Raw genomic sequence first — 24,991 nt, 5'->3', positions numbered from 1 at the left:
TTGAAGTTGGACAAATAATAATAGGAAAATATTTACACAACAGACCACTGCTGTTGTATCTGTTTTTGATTTTCAAAGTATAGTCAGGTACGCCACAAAGAGCCCATCTAGAAAATGGAGAATGTTAAGATATTCAGCTGTTTCCCTTGCTGGTCTTTCTCCTCCTTTGACACAACTGGCTGACAAAATAAAATAAAATACCAGGCTTACTCTGCTGCCAAATGGTTAATGTTTGAGAAAAGGGAACTAATGGAAATTTACAGATGTGTGATAGAGCACATTGCTTGATTATAGAATGTATACCTTCAGTCAAAGTTTAAAATCCACAGCCTGGGTAAGGTAACAGAGATTTATATGGAACTCTGTCCCAACCCTAGCAGTTGGTAAAGCATTGTTCACTTGGTAGATAAACTATATTTTTGAATGTGTTTTGCTATTTCAGTCAGTGCAGATTCATTAAGAATGAGAACAACAGAACCTTAACTAGCAGTAGCATCTGTGCTCACTACTGCTGTGAGCTCCTACTAAGCAAAAGCAGTACCTTCAGATCTCCCAGTTTCCTCCCCCTACAAGCCTTTAAGTGTAAATTAGTGAGATTTAGTTTCAGTTCAGCACTGCAGAGCAGAAATGAATCACCTTACTGTAAGAGTGAGCTGGCTCACAGTTGTCTTCATTTGTGTTTTAATAGGACTTGTCGTTTCAAAAGGTAAATGCTTCTCTCTTCTTTACAGTATATTGTTTTTCTATACTTCAGCAAGTAGAACAACTTAAAATGTTGTGCGTGTCGGGGTTCTTTGTACAAAACTACAAGATAAAATTGTTTCTTTATGGGAGAAACACTGTACGGCGTGGGTTCTAAATGTTACGTTTTTTGTTTCGTTTTAAGACCAATTCAGAATGTGCCCTACTTTGTCTATATGTGTGCATAAAAATGTAGACTACACCTGTATTATAATATTTATGAAAAAAAGAAAGGAATTTATGTTTATTGAGGGCATAAAGTCAATGCTGTTGTAAAGCAATATTTCTGAATATTTTATAGCATCTCTTTAAAATATGTAGATATGTAAAGTATCTTCTATGCTAAACCAAAAATGTTTTTAGGTTAAACAAAGTTGGATAATAGTTGATAGTTGAATGCCTGGAAACTTTTAAACTAGGTGAAAAATGTGAAGACAATGTGCAGCAGAATGAGTTAACAGCATGCTAGGAAATGAGCTCTTTTGAGCATTGCTTACACAATTAGTGTCTCCTTTAATAATGCTTAAGGTGCTTCTGTGATTACCTTTCAAAAATGTAATGCTCTGCTCTTTTTGTGTCCAGAGGAAACCTTTATTTTATTTGGCTCTTCTAGGTTTTTTTTGGAACATAGTCTCATTCATTGGAATATAGAACATTAACACACAAAAAAAGAATTGCATGTTCAAAATTGAAGTTATTCAGACTCACTTCAAAAGGATAGTTTTAATAAGGACATCAATGCATACAACCTGTGCTGAATTCCCATTTTTTTTAAAAAAAAGACAAATTCTGATTTATAGCCTGAAGCTAAAATGGCTGAAAGGAATCAAGTGAATGATAGAATTATTTGTGTTTATCAAGCTACAATAAGAAATAAGTCTTACAGTTCTCGTCATATATGAGTAGATTATTTCCTTTTACTGTCAAGGTGACATTGGATTGTGGCTTTTTGTATGAGTTTTACCATTTTAAAATGAGGAATAAAGGCAATACTCATTGCAACGCAATCTGTATTTTGTAAAAATAATAGTAGGATAACTAGGATAAGGTTTTTGTTAATACGACATTAATACAATTGTTCTTCTGAAAGGAAAGTAATTTCTAGGGTAATAGAACTGAAGGATAATAATTTTACTTCAGTTTTCAAAACTGTGAAACTCTATGAGAAATTCTTTTGATAGCTGAATGAAGCCAGTTTGCTATGTCACAATACACTGTCCATATTGACACCACATAACTTTTGTGTGACTAAACACCCACAACAGTATGGCTCTTACCATACTGAACCACTTTGCTTGGTCCTAGGAAAGATGTTTACCAATTACAACAATTTCTCCTGATTAACAGGAGCACCTTAGTTCAGATTTATGTGAAAAAATCTTACACATGAGCTATGAATTCTTGTTATTACCGCACAATATTTAAGGTGCACTAATTGAGTTTTTAGCTTGTTTTTGAAAAGTAGAAGTTATGACTCCTGTTCTCCCCCTACTCAAAGCTTTTAAGCCTGTTTGTGAAAAGACATTTGGAGGTTTTGAAATTATTTTGGAACATTCTTATGTGCTCCTGAAAGTTAAACTAGGTGTTTGTTTACAAATTCAGGTTTGTACATGAAAAACAACAAGGCCAAGGTAATCATGTTTTTCCAGTTGTATAGTCAGACTGAAACTGACATCTGTTACTGTCAGAGAAAAATACAAGGACTGAAAGGTCTTTATGCATTTTCTCCATTCAGGTTGAGAGAACAGAGCTACTGGAACATTCAGCTATAAGCTGCATTTATACCCACTTCCTGTGGGTTTTAGATTCTCCTGTAAAATCTCCTTGTACCTTTGCAATTCATGCAAGAGCCTCCATATCTGTCACTCTTAGTACTCTATGTACAAAACAAACAAACCAACTACAGGTGCACTAAAATAGAACTGTCAGTTCTATATTATTCTTGAATATATGGACTGCATAAGACTGTACTGTAGGTCATTAGGTCGTAGATTCACAGCTTACTGCAGTCTGTTTCGACTCTATATATAGCTTGTTTCATTCTATAAGCAGAACACTACTGTGCCCTGTGCAATGCTTTCTATTGAATCATGTCATCTCCCATGTTTAAAAAAGTGACATTGTGACTCTTAAGTGTCCAAGTGTGCAATACTTTTATGTCAGTTTACCCTGGTTTATATTACCATATAAATTCTAAACTGCTGTTATCCGGCATCAAATCTTCACTTCCATTTTAGGAACTTTATTCTGTAGTCGGTGCTATTCTTTCACCAGTTGTATGGTGTCATATTCTGCTTATTGATTGCGTCTTACGGCTCACGGTGCATATGCTGGGCAGTCTTATGTGTGGAGTCTTAATGTTCTCTCCTGGGGCTCCAAATTCCTACCACATTCCCATGACATAGTAGTTAGGTTAATTGGTGTCTCTACCTGGTGCTCCACTGCAGTCTGCATCATACTCTGTGATGAATAAGAGTGCCATCCAGCTTGAGGTTACTCCTTGCATTCTGTTGGATTAGGTTCTGGGTTGCTGCAGCCCTTCAACCAAGTGGACATCATGCCTATTGTGAATTATAAGGAACTGGGATATATGTTTCAACATATATTGGAAAGCAAGCCATTTCTGGGAGTAGGAACCTTGTCTACTGAGCAGGTTGAAGCCTCAGTGTAATGTTCCTATAGCGTAATGTGGTGTCATAATGAGAGCTTCTGATTTTTTATGATGTTGCAATGATCAGGTTCCAATGACGGACTCAATGTTGAAATAAGGAACAGTGAGAAGGAACAGAAAAATACTTCGATTATCCTGAAAATGTATTATAGCTACATACTGTATGGAGTAAATAGAAGTGTTCAATGAGCAGAGATTCCCCATTTTCAAAAATAAATATTTTCCGTAGATAATATAAATACACTTATACTATCCACATTTCACTCAGTTGGTAGTCTCAGTTCCCCTTTTGTTTGTGACTGAGGTAATACTTTTCATAAAGTATATATAAGTCATCCAGGTGGAGTGTAGAATTCCACAGGTTTAATGTTCCACAGGTGTTGTTTGCTGTTCAATTCTTTAGTCATGAAAAACAATTGATCTTTTAACTTATCACCACTTCCTTCTTCCAGATAAACTTCCTGATAAACATCAGGAGAAAAAAAAATCCCCCTTAAAACAATCAGTCTCAGTGGATATAAAATAGAAGTTCAAGTCAGCTATAACATTTACACAAAAGATTAATCAGAAAGGAAAACCAAACTGGACCGCATTCCTTAAGGCTCAAAGATTCTGCTGAGCCCTCCGTAGTGTTTACTCAGTCATTTCTTCTGGTGATCTCTCTTAGGTGAACCTAGACCTCAAACTTATAAAGCAGTCGACTAATTATTATTATAAAAAACTGGCTGTACCAGATTACAATAAAGCCAATGTCAGGGCACTGACTTGTCATATAATAACTAAACAACCAAAGTTACAGAAGATATTAATAATTGGATTCAGTCAAAGTAGCATCTTAAACAAATAGCATGAATATGCCAATACTGTATACATGACTACCACTACAATGTGACAACTTTTAGTCAGAAAAAGCTCATCTTTGAGAACGTCAGGCTTGTTTGCTGAAATTTGGCTCAGAGACTGGCTTCTGGCATGTACTGTGTATTAGTTTACCCACTTTTTGTCCCAGCTCTGAAAGCCAGTGTGTAGTTAAGGATTAATATTTTTTGTCGGGAAATGCCAGAACAACATCCAGTATTGCTATAAACACATAAACACTCTGTTAGCATGAGACTTTCCAAGTTCCCCTGTCCTAGTTATTAATATTATCACGCTGTCCCAACCCTATTTAAAAACTAGCAAAGGCACTTGAATTACCCACTGTGACGTTTCCGTTTTAAAGTGTTTGATATGTTCATTTGGTTAATGTGAACATTTTAAATTATACACTGCTGCTAAATAATGTCCACTTTCTTTTCTTGAAATTCATTTGTCGGCTGTACTAGTTTTAAGACCTTTCTCATAGCATATACTGTAAGTTATTGTGGAATCGCTGCTTATATCTCTCAATGATACTCGTGTCCTCCACACCAAGGGAGAAATATTTATACTAATAATCTTTTTCACTTGATAAGGCAATTGTGAACAAATTCACATTTGCAAGGACAACATTTGTGAAATCTCCTAACCCTTTGCGTCCTGTCGTTTTTCGAGAGATGTACAGATCCCATTATACTGCTTCAGTTGTGCATTCCTGTTTAGGATAAAAGCTGCTGCTGAGTTACCGATTGTCATTATTACCACTCTGTTTGAACACCATGTAAAAACTGGTGAAGGCACTATAATTACCCAGTTAAAAAAGTAGATTTTTTCAAAGTTGTTTCTTAAGATACATCATTTCTCTTTGCGTTGCTGGAATATGTCGCCATTTGAGGTAAACGGTACAAAGCAGCAGGCGAAACAAAAGAACATAGAAACAAGAGCACCCATTAAAAAAAAAAAATCCCTCTTTATAACCAGTCAACATGTTTTGCTCACCATAAAATCAGTTTCAGTGCAGCTTAATGCAGTCATAACTGGCATTAAAGACAACATAAAACTTTCAGCTAAATTAAAAACAAGTTACCGGGGCTCTTCACAAAAGATCCATATTTTATTAGGAACTAATAATTGGTTGTAAAATTGTAATTGTTTCACATTGTAATTTAAACACTAATGAGGATGTGTTTGGTTCGTTGGAGGATTACGAATAAGAATAAGAATAAGAATAAGGGGCCATCAGTAGTTTGCCAAACCTGAGCTAAGAAATAGTGAGGTCAAAGAGATGTGCCATGAGCTGTAATATATTTACAAGTCCCGATGTGTACACAGATTGAATGTAAACCACAGGAAGAGAGACGGAAGTCTTCAGACCAGAGGGGGACAGACATCTTGGTGGGTGGGTGGTGTTTGTGGTCACAGCCCAGCGCATATACACGGCTTAAAAGCGACATATGACACATTGTGGTGTCCACTTTGGTTCATGTCCTTACAAAAGATGAAATCTGTACACTTACATACTGTAGGATCTATAGGAGAATCTGTAAACACCAGGGTACCCAGGCACCCACTGATTGCAAAGAACAGTAGCTAGGGGACCAAATATGAAGATTTAGATGGCATTGTGTAGAGGGGTTTAAGATAATGGGGCACTAATACTTCCATTTGGAAATATGGAGGAACAGTATAGACAGTAAGACATGCTGCACCTGAACCAGAAAGGCACTGATGTATTGGACAGATGTGTGCTTTTTGGACATGGAGGTATATTTCAACCAGGGAAGTAAGGACAAAGGAAGTTTATGGTGGACAGAATTTTGGATTTCAGATGATGCACAGATGAGGCAGCTCAGGCTAATAATGGTATGGAAATATGGATAACAAGACGATGGTGGGAGAAATAATATCAGAATCAGCTCCTGAGACTTCAACTTAGGTTTGTAAACTCTCAACAGCACAAGGAAAAGTTACAGGGTAATGGTTTGCTTAGGTTTAAATACAAGAAAGACTGAAAAAGAAGGATTAAAAGCTAATAGTTCTAATTTTCTTTCAGTATTACAGAAAGCTGGACCTAAAAAGAAAACAGGAATCAGTCTAAAATAAAAAAAAAATCTTTGGAAGAACAGGACTGAGAAAAGACACAAAATCTGGATGTGAAGGAGGTTACAAAAAAAGAATCACCACACCCTTTGGTGAGAGAAAGTGTCGTAATAACACAGTTCTTGTACCAGTATTAGCAAAGTGGATTTGAAAAGAACTATTCTTAGTATACAGGAAGAACAGTTTCCAAAGACAGAGCTGCAAAACAAATTGAGGTGATCTACAAGAGAAAAAAAAAAGAGTCTGATCCAAAAGATCTCTATCTTATTTACAAGAAAGACAGCTCAGAGACGAATGAAAATGCAAATCACACAAATCTATTTTGAAAACAGAAATAAGGACTTCCACTTGAAAGACTGAAATTTACGTTGTGGGGTGTATTAAAAAAAACAGCCTGAAATGCCCTTTCCCTCCATTTAAGTAGAAAACTGTTACGGTGCTGGACTCACTTGGGATACTAAGGATGTCAGTAGCAGTTAGGACCAGTTCGTGCTGGCCTGGCTTCTGGTTTTTCTTTGCTTTCTTTTTTGTACGGCACTTTCATGACAAAAGGGGCAGTGTGGTGAGGATGTTTCTGGACTCATAAGTGGTGGAATGAGGGTTCAAGTCCCTGTTGTGGAAACTACCTCTGAGTGAGGTCCTTCAATCACCCTGTTGTATGAACAGAAACCAGGATTGCTGGGGTAGACCTTGTGATAGACAGGTGTCCCATTCAGGTGGGAAATATGTGCTCTTTGATCTCTTCATGCCTTGAAACCAGGATAAACTCTGGCCTAATGAGCCACTGTCACTATATCACTACTCATGATATGATGCTATTTATCTAATTGCAACATAAACGTTGCTAGCAACATGCAAGTGTAACAGTCCTGTAAATGCACTTATTTAAGTTAAGGAGAGATGTGAATGCATGAAAAGTCTTTTTGTACTGATAAAATCCAAGAATTACTGCGATGTGGAATGCACATGTCGAGAGATAGAGTTAACTAGACCACATGGGAAAAATATAACTACCAGAAGTGTGAATAAAATTCCTCATGAAACCACATCCTAAGTGCATTTAAAGGCATTTTTTGTATTTGTTGAGTGTGGTTTTGATTCTAGGGACAAAACAGAACCACAGCGCTGTTTCTGGGTTTTACCACAACAGTTGGAGATCTAGTTCCAAAAAAAGATGATTGTGCAACTCCAATCACTGAGGACCAGAATCTAGGCTTTCTAGATCTATTAAAATCATCAACAGCTGCTATAAAGGAGCTTTCGAATAAAAGGCTCACTTTATTTTTCCTCTTGAACATTTTATTTGTATTTATAAAACAAAGCAAATGGATGTTTAAATTGTGACTTCATCTTCTCACCCTTTACTTATACTTGCGAAACAGTGGAGATATTCTTTACCAGTGAAGTTTCAGTGGTTTTTCTATCCATCCTGAATTTCGATTCTTAGGAATGTTTTACGCACAGAAAACCAACAAATCTTAGGGGAAAAAAAAGTGCATCTGGTTGGGACAGATTAAGAGACACACAAAGATACAATATGTGCTTTCCTGATTTGCTGACTATCTCATCCCCTTGTCTGAACAGATCAGGTCTGTGCTGCTAGTATTCAAATATGTTCATGACCTGCTCTCACTGATAGCACCTGGACACACCAGCTAGGTCCATGGGCTGCCACAGCTTAATAACAGTATCTAGATTGCTGACATTTCCATCCAGGCTCATGTGGCACTCCATATGGGTCAGAGAAAGACTGGATCATATACTGTACTAAATCTCAAGACATTCACACAGAACAATTTATATTCAAACCCTTGTCTTATGCTACACCAGCATCTTTTTAAAGGACACTGGCTTGCAGCTGATTGGCTGATAACCAAACCAATGAGAAGTGTGCTTACATCCCAGTTCTGGCTAATTAAAAGTTCAAGCAGCCCATGTATCGCCACAGTCCTTATAGCTGTTCTGTGTGCTTCTGCCATGCAGGATGAATACAATACAAATAAAGAGACCTGAAATCAGAGAAACAGATGTCCATCAAGTGTTTATTTGCATCTGCTGCATGCCTTTATTGTAGAACAAGAAGACAGAAGGTTTTGAAGTTGGTAATAAAACTGCATGGCGCACTTGTTACTATAACTGTACACTACTCCAGAGCCCATTGTCCTGTGCACTGAAACACATTTTAAGTTATCTTTTTGTGAACACAGCTTTTCTGTTCTGAAACTGGTTCATATTAGATTATTCTATGTATTGAGAGATAACCAGCTTGAGGCTCTTATGTTAATGAGCATTAAAAAGTGGCATCAGTCTCTTGTTAGGTTATCAAATGTCTGTGTGGTTTATCACAGGGAGAGATGCATTCTCTGCTGAGACATACAGCATGTCGTACATCTATAATGTTCTTTCTCATCCTTTACAATTGAAATATTACTGATCGTAGTTGCCCAGTCAACAGCAGCAGTTATATTGGAATGCCCAAAGAACAGCAACAGAAAAGTGTGGTCATACTGATGTCACGACCACCAGCCAGCAGAGATCAACGCGTAAGCGAGCTAATCAGCACCAGCAGCGGGTTACTATTAACAAGCGCCGCCGCACGAGTTAACACACCTGCAATTGCTCTACCGTGCGGCACGCCGGGTTATTTATACTATTCTAACCTACTTCCCGTTGCTCGGTATTGAGTTCACTTCTTGTTGCTCTGCTTAGCGGTTCTTACCCCTTTTGCCTTCCTGGAATTCTGTCTACACCTTTTGCCTTCGGACTTCAGATCTCGTCTCGCCCTTTGGATCGTTTGCTATCTGTGTCTATTTCGGATTTGACCCTGCAGCTCTCATTTCGACCACGATTCTGTCTCACATTTTGGATTGTTCGCCACCAGTGCCTTTACCGGATCTTGACCTACCTTACGCCTTCGGACTACGACTCGGCTCCTGGTTTTGCTCTGTTCGCTTACCTCCCAACGACTCCTGCATCTGCATCGGATCCTTTTCACCTCTTCAGAGCAGAGTTACAACTGATGCACGAAATAACTATCTAGTTAACTTAACATTGATATCATCAAGCAATTCAAATCACATAGAGTACAGGGAAATGTAAAAATCTGACAAATATCCTATTTGTCTTGTATTTGGTTTTAACATTTTATTATGTTCTTGGTGCTGCAAAAATGCTTATTCCCTCCTTTTTTTTGGAAAGGAATGGCAACAGCTGAAACATGCACTTCCAGCAGAAGATGGCACAAAGGGATAAGAGTGAAAAATGACATTCAAATCAGCAAATTTAGCATGGTTATCAAAACCCAGTTGAAACTAACCCCATTGGAACATAGTGAGAATGTAAGAAGCAGACAGCACAGTTGATTTAGACCACATCATTACTGCAAATGTAAAAAAAAAACAACTGACGGGGGGAAAAGGGTGTTTTTGAACTAGAGTGTACCACATACGTGTAGAATTTCTTTTCCAGAGCTATCCCAGTTGACATATCTATGGGACTGACTGCTTGGTGAATGGTTGTGATGGTACTGTTACCGTGGTGGTATCTCCGTTTGTTAGGGGAATGAACAGTGATTATTTCTCACTGTTTCACAATGCTGGAAAGTAAAACATGGAATGTCGATACAATCTTTGAATTGTACATTTTTGTCTATAAAATCAACCAGGGACATCTGTTTCTAGTTTTAGAAGATACAAAGAAACAAGGGGAGACCATTTGGCACTACTTACTTGGTCGATAAAGCCAATTTAGCCAGTCCAGAAACATTTCAACTAACTGTCTAGAAAGATCCTTGAGAAGCAGTACTAACAATGGCTGATCCCACAAAACATTGGGTAAGAAAAGCATTGGCATTATCCTTCATGGATGCACATCCTCAAAAATTTTCATTTGTATCCAAGGTTTTCTTTTCACTCATGGTTCCAAGTTAGCCCATGAAATGAACTTTATAATACATTTCAAGATTTTGTCATGGTAACACAATATGGTGGCAGCTGTTACTGTTGAATACTATAATGTATGTTCCAATAGGCTGGACAGTACAAGGTTGGGAACATAAAGCCAAAAGTAATGACACATTTCACATGATGTTGTTCACAAATTCAGTAATCAGTAATACTAAAAAAAAATATTTAAGCTAGATTTCTTTATCAGTAATATTATGATACTATCCCCTCATTATTTTCTCTGTTCTCTACTGAGAGAAGATCAATTTCCTTCCACCCTGTATGTAGGACTCTATATATAGGACAAGCCTTATAGACCAGGAATTTAGACTCTTGCTCTTCTTCTGAACTCTTTCCAGGATAGCAATGGCATTTTTGTAATGTGAAAACATGCTCAGCTAAAAGAGATCTGGTTGCTGAGATAGTATTTTATATTACTTATGAAAAAGCAAAGAAACGTTAGGATTTATAGATAGAAAAGTAGAATTTAAATCAAGGGGATCCTAAATTTGTATAATGTATAGTTGTATAATGCCCTGTTAAGGCTTGCTTAATCCTTTTTAAATCCTGTTAAACCTATTTTGGTTACCATGTTAAATAAAAAAAAAAAACTTTTGATGCAGAATCCTTTCAGAAAGAGCTATCAGATACATTCCTGAGCACAGGAAAATGTCCTACGTTTACAACAGAAGGATCTGCACTCTAGATTTAACCTACATGATGTATGAAACCAAGTTACTATGTATCTTTGTGGTCAAGCCAGCTCTCTTTTGTGCTTGGTGTTTTATTTTAAAATGGCGAGTCTATGAGCCTACCAGCTGAGTCAAAGTGACATTAATATTTAATTCGGTTTCAATATTGCCTGGTTCACATCTCTTCAGCTTTGTCCATGGTTTATTTTACAGATAGAAATGTTTCACCGCCCAAGGTTTTAAGAGCAGCCGTCCACAGCAACGTGACAGTGGAATGCAAGCCTGAGACTGGTAACCTGACCGGTGACGAAATTAAGTTTGTCCTGTTCCAGAACGGAAGGAAGGAGAGATGCTTTGGGACCAAGAAACAAAATGATACCCTTCACGACGGCAGCAGTCCTGAAGCCTGCCCTGTGATCTTCAACCTCAGTCAAGCCTATTTTACACTCTCACGGGTGCAAACACATGACACGGGCATCTACAGCTGTGACATAGAAGTGCTCTACCCACCACCTTACAGGAAAATCAATGGATCCACCACAGTCCTCATTGTCGATGGTTAGTCTTGCATTTTCTTTTCAAATTGCTTCTTTTTGATTTGTCTTTAGCTAGGTGTAGTGGACAATGGTTCTCAGCTTCACTCCCTGGTTGTATAAAACATCTTAAGGCACATTGACCTTCTAGAAGCAGGACTGCATACACCAGGACTAAGAAACAGAGATTTCCACCTTCCTCTGTGAAATCCAGTCAATTTTCAAAGTCCCTTTAAATGATAAGAGAAATTATAGGCCTGGAGGCCAGAAAACGGGTTAAATTGCGGTGAAGTTGTGATTAAGACTTGAGTGGGCCTGAAAAGTTGTACATCATTTTTATTATTTTTATATTTGTTTGTAGGGTGACTTTTGTTGCACATGTCATAAAGAGCTTGACTGGGGAATCAAACTGGGAAATGGTAACAGAAAAGACAATAAAACAGGCTTTCAAGTTAAAATACGGCTCAAAAACAGAATTAAAGCTGCAAAAAATGAGTGGATAAAGTTAAAGATAAAATCCAAAGCTAACATTTATAGAAATGAGTTTTAAGCTTGAATTAAAAAAGGGATACAGAAGACAAAGTTTAATATAGAGTGGTGGTGATTTCCAGAGCTGTGGAGAACAGACACAGAAACACCACAGAACTTACAGCTAATTGACTTTGAGGGGGACCACATTTCTGGAAGATAACTACCTGCCAAATCATTTAGTGCTTTGTTTTGAAATACAGTATTATTATAATCAATTCCACATTTTCCTGGAAGCCAGTGCAGGGTATCCAGGACACGAATAATATGTTTTATGTTTTCTGCTTTAATAAGAGCCAGTGTATAGCAATCACATTCTGTACCGTACAAATGCAGTATGGTACAGAATGCAAATACATCTACAGCTGGAAATACAGTAGATAATTACAACAGTTTAGATTAAATAAAAACACGCACTATTTTCTTAGTATCAGAAAGAGAAAAGAGTGACCTGATAGATTGAATATTTGTATAGTAATATTTAAGTAGATTTTTGTGATTAAAAACTTAAATTCAAATAAAAGAGCAAGATCACCAAGTCTATACCGAACAAATTAAGACATTTGTCTGGCCTGATACTGACTCTCAAAGAAGTATTGTTCTTCAAAGACCTTCAAAGAAATGTTGTTTACAGAAGATATTATTTAAAGCAATTTAGTGATGTCCAATTCGGTTTAATTAAATAAAATGATTAATGTGTTTATGGGTTTGAAATATCTCGCACAGATTATTAGCCATCAGGAGTTTTCTGCTTATTTACTGTATATGTAACTTTTCTGAGTACAGATCTTTAAAAAGGAATTTGAAATAGAATTATTGAGAATTTAGATTATTTAAAGAGACATAAAAAAGGACTGACTTAATTACAGATCTATATTGAGACTTATGAATGATATTCAGATTGAATATGTTTCACCCTGTTGGACCAGAGTGTCTTTGTTGCTATAAGTTATAATATGGAAGCAATTAATAGTGTTCAGGACTGTAGGAGAACATGTTCTGCCCTCTCTCTCCTCTGGCTGACACTGTATCGTAGTTCCTCTGAGCAGATTACCATCTCTTCCTTGCAGATAAACTAAAGATACTGATAACAAGGTGTGAATTTCCTGATAACTGAATGGTACTTTACTTTTTTAAGAATAAAACATCACTAATAGACAAATGCTGCTTTTCCAAGCTTCTTGTAAAAAAGCCATGACTTCAGCTGTAGTCACTACAGAAACAGGATGTCAATGGCCATTAATGCGTGCTCAACCCACAGGTAAAAAACCTCTAAATTAATTATTATGGTAATATACCACAAAGTGTCATAAACGATATAAAACTATGGTTTTCACCCCCATCAGTAGCAGAACTTATTATGGCAAAACCTCTAAACTATGGTAATACCCCAATAAATTACAGTATGAACTCCAATGACTGTCACTATGCAACATAATTACAGTACCACAACATACATTAAATTGGTTTACTCTTTAGTCCCAAAACATTAATGTCATATTTTTAATGTAGGTGGGGAGCTGCGTCAGCATGCGTAGGCTGCAAAGGAACAAGTAATAGGTTTATTCCATGCTGAAAAAAAGAAGAAAGAGAACACAACGTTTCGGCCGTGGAGCCTTCTTCAGGTGTTGACACCGAAACGTTGTTCTCTTTCTTCTTTTTTTCAGCATGGAATAAACCTATTACTTGTATATTTTTAATGCTACATTTTCAGATGGATTGAATGACAATCCTTGCTAAATCAATTAAAATTCTAAGGATTTCTGGTTAAATACTCATTATTTGTTCTAAACCAAAAGTAAAATATATTACCATAATTTAGAGTACTGGAAATATACTCTCCATTTTTTTTTTGTTACCAGATGCGGCCCATCTGCTTGGAGTAAATTTAAGTGCAACATTATTTAGATACATGAATCTGAAAGGTAACATGGAAATGGTATAATTCAAACTGATATGTTAATAAAAGGTAAATGCACTCTATGATAGCTTTTGGAATTCAAAACAAAACTGAAGGTGTCACATAGCCAAACCAAAATGTTCAAATCATGAGATAATATCTCAATTTTGACATGACCTACTTTCTTTTTCCTTCTGTGTCCTCCAAGAGCCTCTGCAGGATGAAAACATCTGCTCATCTCTTCCTTCTGCCTTGTTTAAGACCTGAATACCAAATCAAATAAAATGAAATATCAATGCGGGAACAATGCAGTAAATTGTCACAATACAAATTAAAAGTCCCCCATTAGATACGTAAATGTTTCTTTCTGATTAGGACATGTATTACTGTCTCAAAGCAGTGCGTCACACAGAGTGGCTTACTCATTATGGCCTTAAGAACGCTTGTGTTGAAAAGCCTTTACTTTCACAGGGAGGACTTTCTAGACTAGTCTGCAGTCTGCCTTTTAGGTACAGTATAAAAGAGTGTTTATTAGTTGCTTCATAGTTCTTAATCATCATTAATCTGTAATGACATACAGAAATGTAACTTAAACACATTGTCGTATTGTACTAATGTTAGTACAGTGCAGTATTCCAGATTGCTTTATGACACAATTACAATGGGACAGATAGTATAAAAAGTTAGTTAGGTGAGCACATGTAAATAAATGATTAGCGGAAGCTAGGTGTTCAATAAAATAAATAAAAGCTTCTATATTGAATAACAAATTATCGTTATTTTATCCTTAACTATGTAAGGTTAATTTAAGTAAGTCTACAACTAATTTGATAGTAATAATAGTTACTGCTGCTACTACTTTACTGGTAGTTAACTATTCCTGAATGTCACCTGTCCTTAAGAGCATGAAACAAGAGTTGACCCAAGAGCACCTGAGCTGAATAAGAGGTTACAGCTGTTGCTTCAATTTCAAACGTATTTTATTTCTTCTCAGAACACGAATGCAAAGAACCCAGAACACCATGTGAATCAAACTCCCCTTTGACGCTGGTGTTGATGATAGCAGGCTGTGTGATTCTGCTGTACAGCCTGGTTATCACAGTGATAGTGGCCATCTGTTACGTGAGTAATCCCTGCTTCTTTAAACTGCTAAGTCTCACATCTGACAAAAAAGATGTTAGCGACACTGAGGACTAAAAATGTCTGTCTCCTCATTTGGTAGTACTGCTGGGAAATACATGGGTACATTTCAACAATCAGGGTTAAAATTGACCAGGATGGCTCTCCTAGGAAATGGCAAAAAAGCAAGTAGATAACAGTTCAGCTCCGGTTTAATTATAAAATGTGCTCAATGTACAAAATCCAGTTGTGGGCACTCTAAAAACCTACTTTTGTTTTAACTACACAAGACTGATTTAACTACACAAGGCAATGTTACACTTATTCATAACAAAAGACTTGAGGTTATGCCCTGTGTCCTCATCAGTTAATTAACACATACTGTAAACATGTGTGGAAAAGATGCTGGCATCTTGTGTGTTAGCAGAGGTTTTGTGGCGAAAGATGATTCTCTGAGGCTCACCAAAATCAATTTCACTTAGTGAAATATAAGTATTTCACATGTGCAGCCCAAAAAACACAGTTAAGTGCACACTCTTTTACACTAAGAAATACTAACCATAGAATACATCTACATAAACTCTAGATCTGAATGCCCAGAACATACAGTATGTCTTCGTAAGTATGACAGCAGCAGGCTCCTGATATATGAATGTTGATAAAAGAACTCACTGTTCCTGGTTTCTTTCTGGTCTGATCTGGTTTTCATTTCCCTTTCCGGAGTATTGGATGTAAGAATTCCAAAATCTTTCTCGTTGTGCTTTTGTATAAAACAGTGGTCTTCAATCCTGGTCATGAAGGTCCAGTGCTATGTGCAGGATTTCATTCCAAGTCAGTTCTGTATCAATTCACTGATAGCCGAGCTGGAGCAATTTAACAACTTTTGTCAGTGCTATAAAGAGAAAAACTGCAGACACATGGACTCTTAGGACTATCATTGGAGACCCATTGTTCTAGTACAGTAACAACCAAAAATATATGCCTATATGAATTTAGAATTTCATATGGCAAGCCTGATAAAAATGAATTTGTTCATAGGAGGTATGTTACTTTGTGAACAAGTGCCTTCTTCCTGGAAGCTAGTCCAAGCTTGCACACAACTTGTGAACTGCAGTATAATTGTCAGAACAGGTAAAGCTTATATGACATAAAAGTACTGATTATATGAACTGCTTAAGGACTTTTAATCAAATAAGTCACTGAAAATAAAATGCTATGTTAACATGTATGTTTTTGGTTCTTTCAGATCAAACAAAAAAATAAAAAACACAACCAGAATGATTACATGAATATGAAACCCAGGGGGTTAAAGAAACATCAAGGTGTTCTCCACCCAACCAGAAATGGCAGATACTGAACCCAACCATCACAACTTAACGGAGCAATGGGAACTTCTCCAGAATAAAAGAGACAGAAGCTCTAACACTGTTTTAAGTATTTTGCTTACTTAGTGTAAACACCTCACTTAATCAGATTGCCAACATAATGTAGCGTGACTTTGGACCCACAGCAAATTTCTGCCATGTTTGAAATGATCTGATTGAAGTAATCGAAGCATTCTGTCATCTTTTGGAACTACCCAGCGCTCAGCAGTTATCCTAAATAGCCAAGACTTGACCTGGAGCTGTTGTAACTGATCTGACTTCCAAGCCTTCTGCAATGAAATACAGTACATGGATTTCACTCATGTTATTGTCTCTTCACTAACTGCTTTGCTGTTACATTATTGTACTTATTTAACAGGATCATAGGAAAGGCAACAAAAGAGGGACACGTACTGAGCTGTTGTACACTTGACTGTAATGGGAAGAACTCAAACCTCAAAGATGAATTTATTTGAGAAATCGCTATAAAACAGAGTCCAGCACTTGGCTCACTTCCTGATCTATACTGTACGTTCTTAGCCCTAATGTAAATAAATATTTTATCCATTAACACTCCTAACTCTTCCTGCACTTACCCCTCTTGTGGCCTCAAAGTGATGGGTTTGGTGTTGAGCCTGGAGCAGTTGTCTGTTTGGCTTTTGCACAGAGCTTGTTGCATTTATTGTTTGTGAGAATCTAGGGAAAAAAAAACAATAAGGGAAGATGTAAAGTGTATGGTGGAAAACAATCAGTCGAGTGGTTCTGGGCTGCATTATTTTCAGACTGCGTAAAGATGAGGGTAAGTACAACAGATATGAAAGAAAAATGATCTTAGGCTTGATATGACTGTCAAGACTTTTTTGCAACAGTGAGAGCTGCAGCTGTGATCCTAGAAGAACCACTGGCAGAGATGTGTACTGGAGTACTTGGGAACTGTTAACTGTTTGTCCCTTAATTATCTGTGTAAGCATTATGTTTTTCTTATTCTATATAATTAGTGTTAAAAGAAGGACAAGACAAAAATGTCCACCAATCACTGGGTGCAGGGAAGATGTGGTAGCTCTGTGGCTAAGGATCTGCACCTGTGGCTGGAAGGTTGCCGGTTCGTATTCCACAGCTGGCAGAGGAATCCTACTCCGTTGGGCCCCTGAGCAAGGCCCTTAACCCCAGCTGCTCCAGGGGCGCCGTATAAATGGCTGACCCTGTGCTCCAACCCCCAGCTTCACTCCCTGACTGTGTCTCTCATGGAGAGCAAGACAAATTCCTAATACAAGAAATTGTATATGGCCAATAAAGTGTTCTTATCTTAAATAGAGGTTTAAAGATGGCTATTTCCCAGCATTCATCACACTGATTCCTGCTCACCATTTACAGCTCCACTATCGACGCAGTAACCTCGAGGTTTGTCTGTGTGTGGGCAAATCAACACTTTCCGCATTGGGATTTTGGAGTTTGTCTATGTGCCTTCTGAACTGTCTTTGTATTCAATATAGAAAGTGTCTAATCCATAAATTGATGCAGTTTAAGTTTGAGTCTTCCTAGATGCCTTGACTCTTGTCCTCATGCTTTACAGCTACAGAGTTTTGTGTGTACATAACTGTCTTTAAAATGCTATACTGTATGTAGTGAATAAACATGCTGAGAAATAACATAGCCATTTATAAATACACTATATTTTAAGATCCCAAGTCAAAGAAGGGCCCAACCACAATCCTAGAGGAAGACTATCAGCATCATGGAAACTGATTATAGTAAAAAATGTAAGGCTTGGGATAGTCTTCTTGTAGGAAACTGTTGCAATACATAACCTTTCTTTTTTCTCTGACCTTAGGCTGGAGTTCCCTACTTGTGATCCTCCAGTCCATTTTCTCTGCGTCCAGACAATTACTTACTTGAGATCTGGGACAAAAGTCTATTCAATTAAATGGACCATGAAACTAATGAACTAATCAAAAGTTCTGGTGCAAGAAATGCAGTACCTGAAGATGAACCATTGCAAAATTAAAATGCCAGAAAACAAGCATAGCCTTTACCAATAATGTTATTTGTACACTTAAATGTTACAGTATGACATTAAAGGCATTTAGCTGAGGATCCAGTGCATAAATGTTTTTTATACTCGTTTCTTACAGTTTTACCAAAGATACATACATGAGTGAAGCACTGATAATGTGGTATGAATGTTTGAGCAATGCAAGATGCCCACTTGTTTAAGTATTGTAGCTTTTTCATTGCCCAAATGCTGGAGCCTCTTCCATTTTATACAATACTTAACTGGTGATTTAGAGGTTCCTTGATTAAATAGTTTGTCTTGATATAGTTACATTTGTAAATACATGTTTATGAATTTGAAATGTTCTGATATTTAAATGCTTGTAGCACCATATGTCATCATTTTACAATGGGACATCAGTCCATTTTGTACTTTTGAAATAAAAAAAACAAATGAATAAATCACATTTTTTTGGCAATATTGTTTTTACTTTGTGCTGTATTTACAGTATAACCCACATCAATGTTTTTTTTAAATTATTTTGTATGCAACCTAACTCTGATCAGAAGATTCCAAACTTCTGTCACAGCACTGTTTCTGTGTGTTTTTAAAAACTCATTTTAATCCCCCTAGTCTACTCTGTGCTGAAAAATGGTCATAATAGAGATTTCCTTTTACTTTTGATGTTTAGCAAAGTGGTGTATCCCTTCTGCTTGTATCCCAGTAGGCTCTAAGGCATACTGGATGTTACTTCAGGTTCTCCAGAACACACCTACAGTATAGGATGACTGATTAGTCTCACAAACACATGTTCTTAATTTGTATACCCATCCTGTATATTCATCCCAAAGTGCCCAAAGTAGAAGAACACTTATTTCATCTTCTGTGAAGCATTTTTACTCTACTACTAAGTTTAGAACTAGTAAGGGGGAGAAGGGAGGAAAATTACTTAATTAGTATAAAATTAAGTAATTGACTTCCTGCTTAGACTTCTGTAATGGGAATTGGTGTGGCCATAAGCAATCAGGAGTTAACTTTAAACTTTTACCTTAAAAGCAATACCAGATACAACACCAGTGACAAGGAAGACCATTGCAAGGTGAGGCGTTCTGTTCCAAGAGTGGAGACTTAGATTGCCAGTGTATTTATTTAGCAACTTTCCCCATAAAACAATCTCTAGTCTACAACCACAGTTTCTAAATTGATGGCTGATACAGTATATGTGGTTGTAGCACAGACTTCTTTGGGATCGATTCCACAAATTATTACATTACCTTTTCCAAAACAAAAGTGCATGATATTGATTTTTATATTTATATAGAAACTTTGTTGTTTTTTAAAAATAAATATTTAACTACTTACTGCATGTCAAACTAAGGGTAATCAGTGAGTAAATTGAAAGGATTAATTAAGCTTTGAGTAAGGGCTAGTTGTAATGTTTTGGAATTCTCGAAGTGTAATCTTTAATGTAGACAAAACTACTGATTGAAAAAGGGAATATATTCCCTGTATTTCACAAATTAAAAGTGAATGTATTAATGAATTAGTGTATGTAATTCCCTTGAGTACTAGTGAAGTTTCAGAATGACTTTTCATTCAGAAATTTTCATTTCACTTGTTTTCAATAAATATTACTGAGAAGTCATCTACCAGATTAAAAACTTCTTATCTGCTCTTTTCCTGTTTTTTCTGAAAGGGAAACAAGAAAATCGAAGGCTTCAATCAAAAACCTGAAAGAGCGTAAAGTTCAAAACCAGTTCTTTTGGGAAACAATCGAAACCATTAAAAACGATTAGCAAAATCACCTCATCGCTATTGTTTTAGAAAATCTAACTGAGTTGGTTCATAACTGAAATTCAGAAGGGAGGATGACAACCATGTCACTTTTTTTCCAGCTGCTCTAAATTATTCATGATGTAATTTCTCAAATTGTGTACAAATCCTCATACTTTTCATTATGTCTCCTGTGTCTTTTCTCTATTCCACCTACATCTTTACAGCTGCCTCTTGGGTAACTCCTCAGTGTACATGGGGGTCATTTCCTCCTCGTCCTACAGATTAGGGGGTTGCCCCCAGCCAACTGGATTGGGCCGAAACTTACCAAACCTGTGGCATTTTACTATAAACTCAGGAGTTGTTGTTCCTGATGAAGCAAAAAGGGAGCAACCAGTGAATTACTGAAACATTTCCATGTCTGGTTTGTAACTGCGCATTTGAAACATTGACAAATTCTAATCTCGCCCTTACGTATGAATACCTGCTCCCCCCGAGAAGCCCCCTTGTTCAACCCCCACTCCCTCCATCCCATCTTCACCCTTGCAGCGGCTCCCTGGCTCATTCCTCACAAAGTGATGGCAAGGTCAGCCTTGTCCTCATAAGCAGGCTGCCATTTCCTCGAGGTGCACCAAATTAACATTCAATGTATTTTCCTAACAAATTTTGCCATATTAATTAGGAGTTGATCAAATGAAATGATATACGTGCGTACCTTCACAGAGCTTGTTAATATGTGGCTGGAGAAAATTTGTTCAGAAGCAGATTGTTTTTTTGTATTTGGGACATGTCTTGAAGTGAGATTGTTTTGTATTTGTATTTGTGTGAAAGACGTTTACTTAAGGGAATTAATGATAAAATGGTGGTAAAAAAGCCAAGCTGTGCTAAAGGTATTTCAGAGATTCTAAAGGAAGGCCTGAAAAATGCAAACAGGAATCTGCCAGTTGGGTGGGAGTAGAATTGCGACAAACCCTGACAGAAGAATTGATGGAGCACAGGAGCCGTTCCACTTTTTATTCAATATATCAGTCATATAGATGACAGATCAATAAATATTTTTTTTAATTTATAGAACTTGCTGTTTTAGAAGCTGTTTGAGAATAGAGACAAAATAGTAACATTTTAATTTTAACCTTACCGAGAGTAGACATTTATTTTTCAGTTCCTTTTGTTTTGTCGTCAGTTGTTGATGATTTCAGTTTGTGGTTTTGCCTCATGAAACCAGTTTGTGTTTTTTTGCCTCATAAATGGAATGTTTTGCAGATAATTTTTAAAAAAATCATGCGGAGTCTAGTATACATGTGCCTTGTTAGAAAAAGCTTAAATAATTCTGGATGATAATTGTATCAATGAATTATGAGCCCTGAATCCGAAACAACTTTACATTTAAATGCTAAAGTTATGTTGGAATCTAAAAAACAAAAGAAAAGTTGCAAACAGGAGGTGATTCGGCCTGTTAAGCTTGTTTGGTACAGTAATTAATTAATCGATCCAGCTACATGACTGGACAGCTTGCTTCACACTCCTCGAACCATTTGTCCTTCGTTTTAAAAGCACTTCCATATTCGACACTCTTAATGGGTGTTTAGTGAATATTATGTGCCCTCCAATGTCTGATGAGACTTTCAGTGAGGTTACAAAAACCTCAGCTCACCCCATTTTGAGCTTATGAAGACATCGAAAGACATACAGAAGATCTTATTCTATCCCAACAACTTTATGTACCAATTTTCAACCCACAATTGCATGTTTCTGCTATTTGTAGATGGCCTTCTCTTTCTCCCAGTTCAAAGTTAAGACAAAAAAGAAGGGCAGTTCAGCACTGTGCAATTCATTATGGCTTTATGCTTTTGTAAGATGACAATGCTATTAAAGACATAGTTATGTTTTTCAGTCTTTAAGTTTGTAGGGTTAAAAAATCTTTCAAATTCAGTGTAATGAGTCTTCATGGCATTCTTAATATACTGTATATGCTGAGGGCATTGGTAAATAAGAATCAGCTGTAAGGATGTTTATTTCAGAAACAGGATTTAATTCGTGAATAAATAAGATCATTAACGACAAATATTTTTCTGTTGAGTGCTTTAAGGTTCTATGCTAGGCTCATGAAAAGCATTTTAGAATGAAAGTTCATTTACTGGACACACAAAATAGGTTGTTAACAAATAAAATTTGAAGTATTCCAACCTGACTCTTGTGGTCACTAAACAGGTTAAACTGTTCTCTCAACTTACATACTGTATATGCCTTAGTAGCAACTAATGTTAAAAGTGTTGGGAAAAGGTTATCTTTAAGAAATTGATCAAATTCTGAATGCATATAACACTAGAATTACAGATTAGAAACCTGAATATTTTGTATTTGTGAATAAATAAAGCTTCACAATTTCACAAATTTACATCTGGGCTGAGTTGTAATTGTTGTTGTATCAAGGTTCTTTTCATAAAATTATACGTAGTATATAATTGTAAAACTCTAGAACCACACTATTTGCTTCGCAATAAAATGTATACCTGTATTGTATACAATACAATTTCACAATTTGGGCCAGATAACATTGGTGTTCTAAATTATTCTGACTAGCACTAGGAGTTCAGATTTGTCTGGTGTCTTTTTTAGCACATGCTTCCTGTTGGTGGCAGCAGTAACATACTGAAAGTAGAAATGTGACAAAATGGAACAATAGTGCTTTGTATTGACTGACGTGGAAACACTGAGACATTTTCGATAGAAAGACACCAGTGGTGAATCAATAAAAGATTGGTCACATGTATTTTACATTTTATCTCATTTGTTTCTGGGAAAAGTGATAGAAAACCATTGTCTCACTTTGTCATGTTCCACTTGAAACTAAACCTATAAAACAGGCTTAATAAAATTATGATTATTCTTAAACTAATCATATTAGGAATTGATTACACAAAAATCAAACCATAAAAAGAATATTGTAGAGTATACAAGTTTGTAAAAAATGAAACTACTGGACAAAATTGATTAAAAAGGCCATAATCACAAACAGCAATATAATTGTAAATAGGACTTATTATACAGTGTGCTCCATATTTATTAATACCCTTGATAGAATACAAAGAAGATTGAGTTACAATTAACAGTTACAGTGCATACATCTGCAACTCATCTGGTTATATGAGGTCTGCCTCCATTATATTGTGAATCATAAATCTGGAGGGGACTGCGATCTGTGAAGCTTGTATGTTCCCATTGTGTTCACATAGGTTTTCTCCAGGTGCTCCGAAAGACATACTGGTAGGGTAACTGGCTTTTGGAAAAATTGGCCGTGGTGTGTGTGTGTGTTTCTGTGTGCTCTACAATGAACTGGCATCCCATCCAGGGTGTACCCTGCCTTGCGTAGTGGATAAATTGGTTAGAAAATGTATGGATATTTCATGTTTCATATTTCTGCATTAATTCTGATGTTTACCTCTGAACATCTGGATTGCACTGTTCCCCAGCTCCATCACCTGCAGATCCTACAGTAGATCCTAACTTACTGTTTAGCTGCTCTGCTCTGTTGCTCACTATTGCACAGCCTGGACTGCTGCTGATCCAACGGGCCCTGTTCCACCTTCAGCAAGAGAGTCTTCCATCAGAGAAAAATCACAGAGGGCTTCACTCTCAGCATCATATACCAGAGAGAGGTTCCACCACCTGATACGAAACAGCGGCTTTGAAGGTTGAAACCAAGAGAATGGTATAACAGCAGCAGGACATTCAGAGTAGCCAAAGAATCAACACCTCCCTCCAGATGATGCTTCATCAAGCTCTGGTTGTGACCAAGACAACATACTTTCCTCCAACAAAAGATGAAAGATGGAGGTCCAATGGTGGAGGCAGTGGAACTGTGTTAAGAGCAGGGGCAGAAGGATGGCTGTATTTGAATTCAATAAAATTAGGTGCTTGTTGTGTCAAAGCACTGCAACTTTGGTACAGACTGAACAAGATGCTGCCTTAGTAGTGCTGATGTATAATTTGCCATCATGTGCTATTTTTTCGTTTCCTGCCCATAATATCTGTTTCATTTTTGTCATTCTCGTAATAGACAGGCGTCCCATTAAGGGGAGAAGCACTCTCTCGTCCTTTTTACACAACAGAAACCAAAATGAGCTCTGGCCTGATAGATCACTATCATCTTTTACCTGTAGTCTTCTTTCCAGTTGATCTTATTTCCAGTCCACTGATGAATGATCAGATGTCTTGGTATTTTTGTGTTGTTTAGCATAAATCTATATAATCTGTTTTAAAAGTGTGAGTGTGATTTTTATTTCTTTTCTTTTTCCATTAGGTTTTTGGTTACATCTTGTCACATGCGTTTTCTGCTTCCTAGCTGGATTTGGAGAATCTGAATCTGAATTTGTCCCCCCCCCCTCCCCCCTTCTTCAAAGTCCTGGAGGACATTGAATCAAGATCAAAATACAGTCATGTTGATTGGTATCCACACTCGCTGCAAAATATCTTGTAACTGAGAGAGTAACTTGTAACTTTCTTTGTTTTAATTCTTTAATTCAACCATATTCTAATAAGAGAAAAAGCAGTCCAATTGCCTACGAACAAGTCATTACTGAAAGTGAGTCATTATCAGACTGACGAAATACACCTCATACACATACCGAACAGGTATTTTAAAAAAGCTGCTGACATCAAACAGAAGGTGACTACACAAACGAATAAGACCATGGACAGAGGATTGTGGAATATTACAAAAAAATGTCAAGGTCTCCGGTCTAACCCTAACCCTGATAGGGGGCGTTTTATTG

The 24,991-nt window shown here is 36.9% G+C and overlaps 1 protein-coding gene across 1 annotated transcript; it reads left to right on the top strand.

The window, feature by feature from the left end:
* The first annotated feature begins 623 nt into the window (after positions 1-623).
* On the top strand, positions 624-18,921 carry LOC148821692 (T-cell-specific surface glycoprotein CD28-like). The gene is made up of 4 exons (XM_088930671.1): positions 624-706; positions 11,220-11,564; positions 14,962-15,089; positions 16,333-18,921. Exons 1-4 carry the CDS (start codon positions 628-630, stop codon positions 16,441-16,443), a joined length of 663 nt encoding a protein of 220 aa, XP_088786797.1. The 5' UTR covers positions 624-627; the 3' UTR covers positions 16,444-18,921.
* Positions 18,922-24,991: the final 6,070 nt, after the last annotated feature.

This window comes from Atractosteus spatula, chromosome 13 (assembly GCF_055471065.1).
Source record: "Atractosteus spatula isolate fAtrSpa1 chromosome 13, fAtrSpa1.hap1, whole genome shotgun sequence".
Taxonomy (NCBI): domain Eukaryota; kingdom Metazoa; phylum Chordata; class Actinopteri; order Semionotiformes; family Lepisosteidae; genus Atractosteus; species Atractosteus spatula.
The sequence above is the reverse complement of the archived record's forward strand: the minus strand, read 5'-3'. Positions and strand labels throughout refer to the sequence as shown.

What these genes read in the sequence shown, in the direction of transcription:
- LOC148821692 (XM_088930671.1), top strand. Translation starts at nt 628, where the DNA reads ATGAATCACCTTACTGTAAGAGTGAGCTGGCTCACAGTTGTCTTCATT. An exon ending in AGGACTTGTCGTTTCAAAAG is followed by an intron (nt 707 to 11,219) that starts GTAAATGCTTCT and finishes TTTATTTTACAG; the next exon opens with ATAGAAATGTTTCACCGCCC. An exon ending in CACAGTCCTCATTGTCGATG is followed by an intron (nt 11,565 to 14,961) that starts GTTAGTCTTGCA and finishes ATTTCTTCTCAG; the next exon opens with AACACGAATGCAAAGAACCC.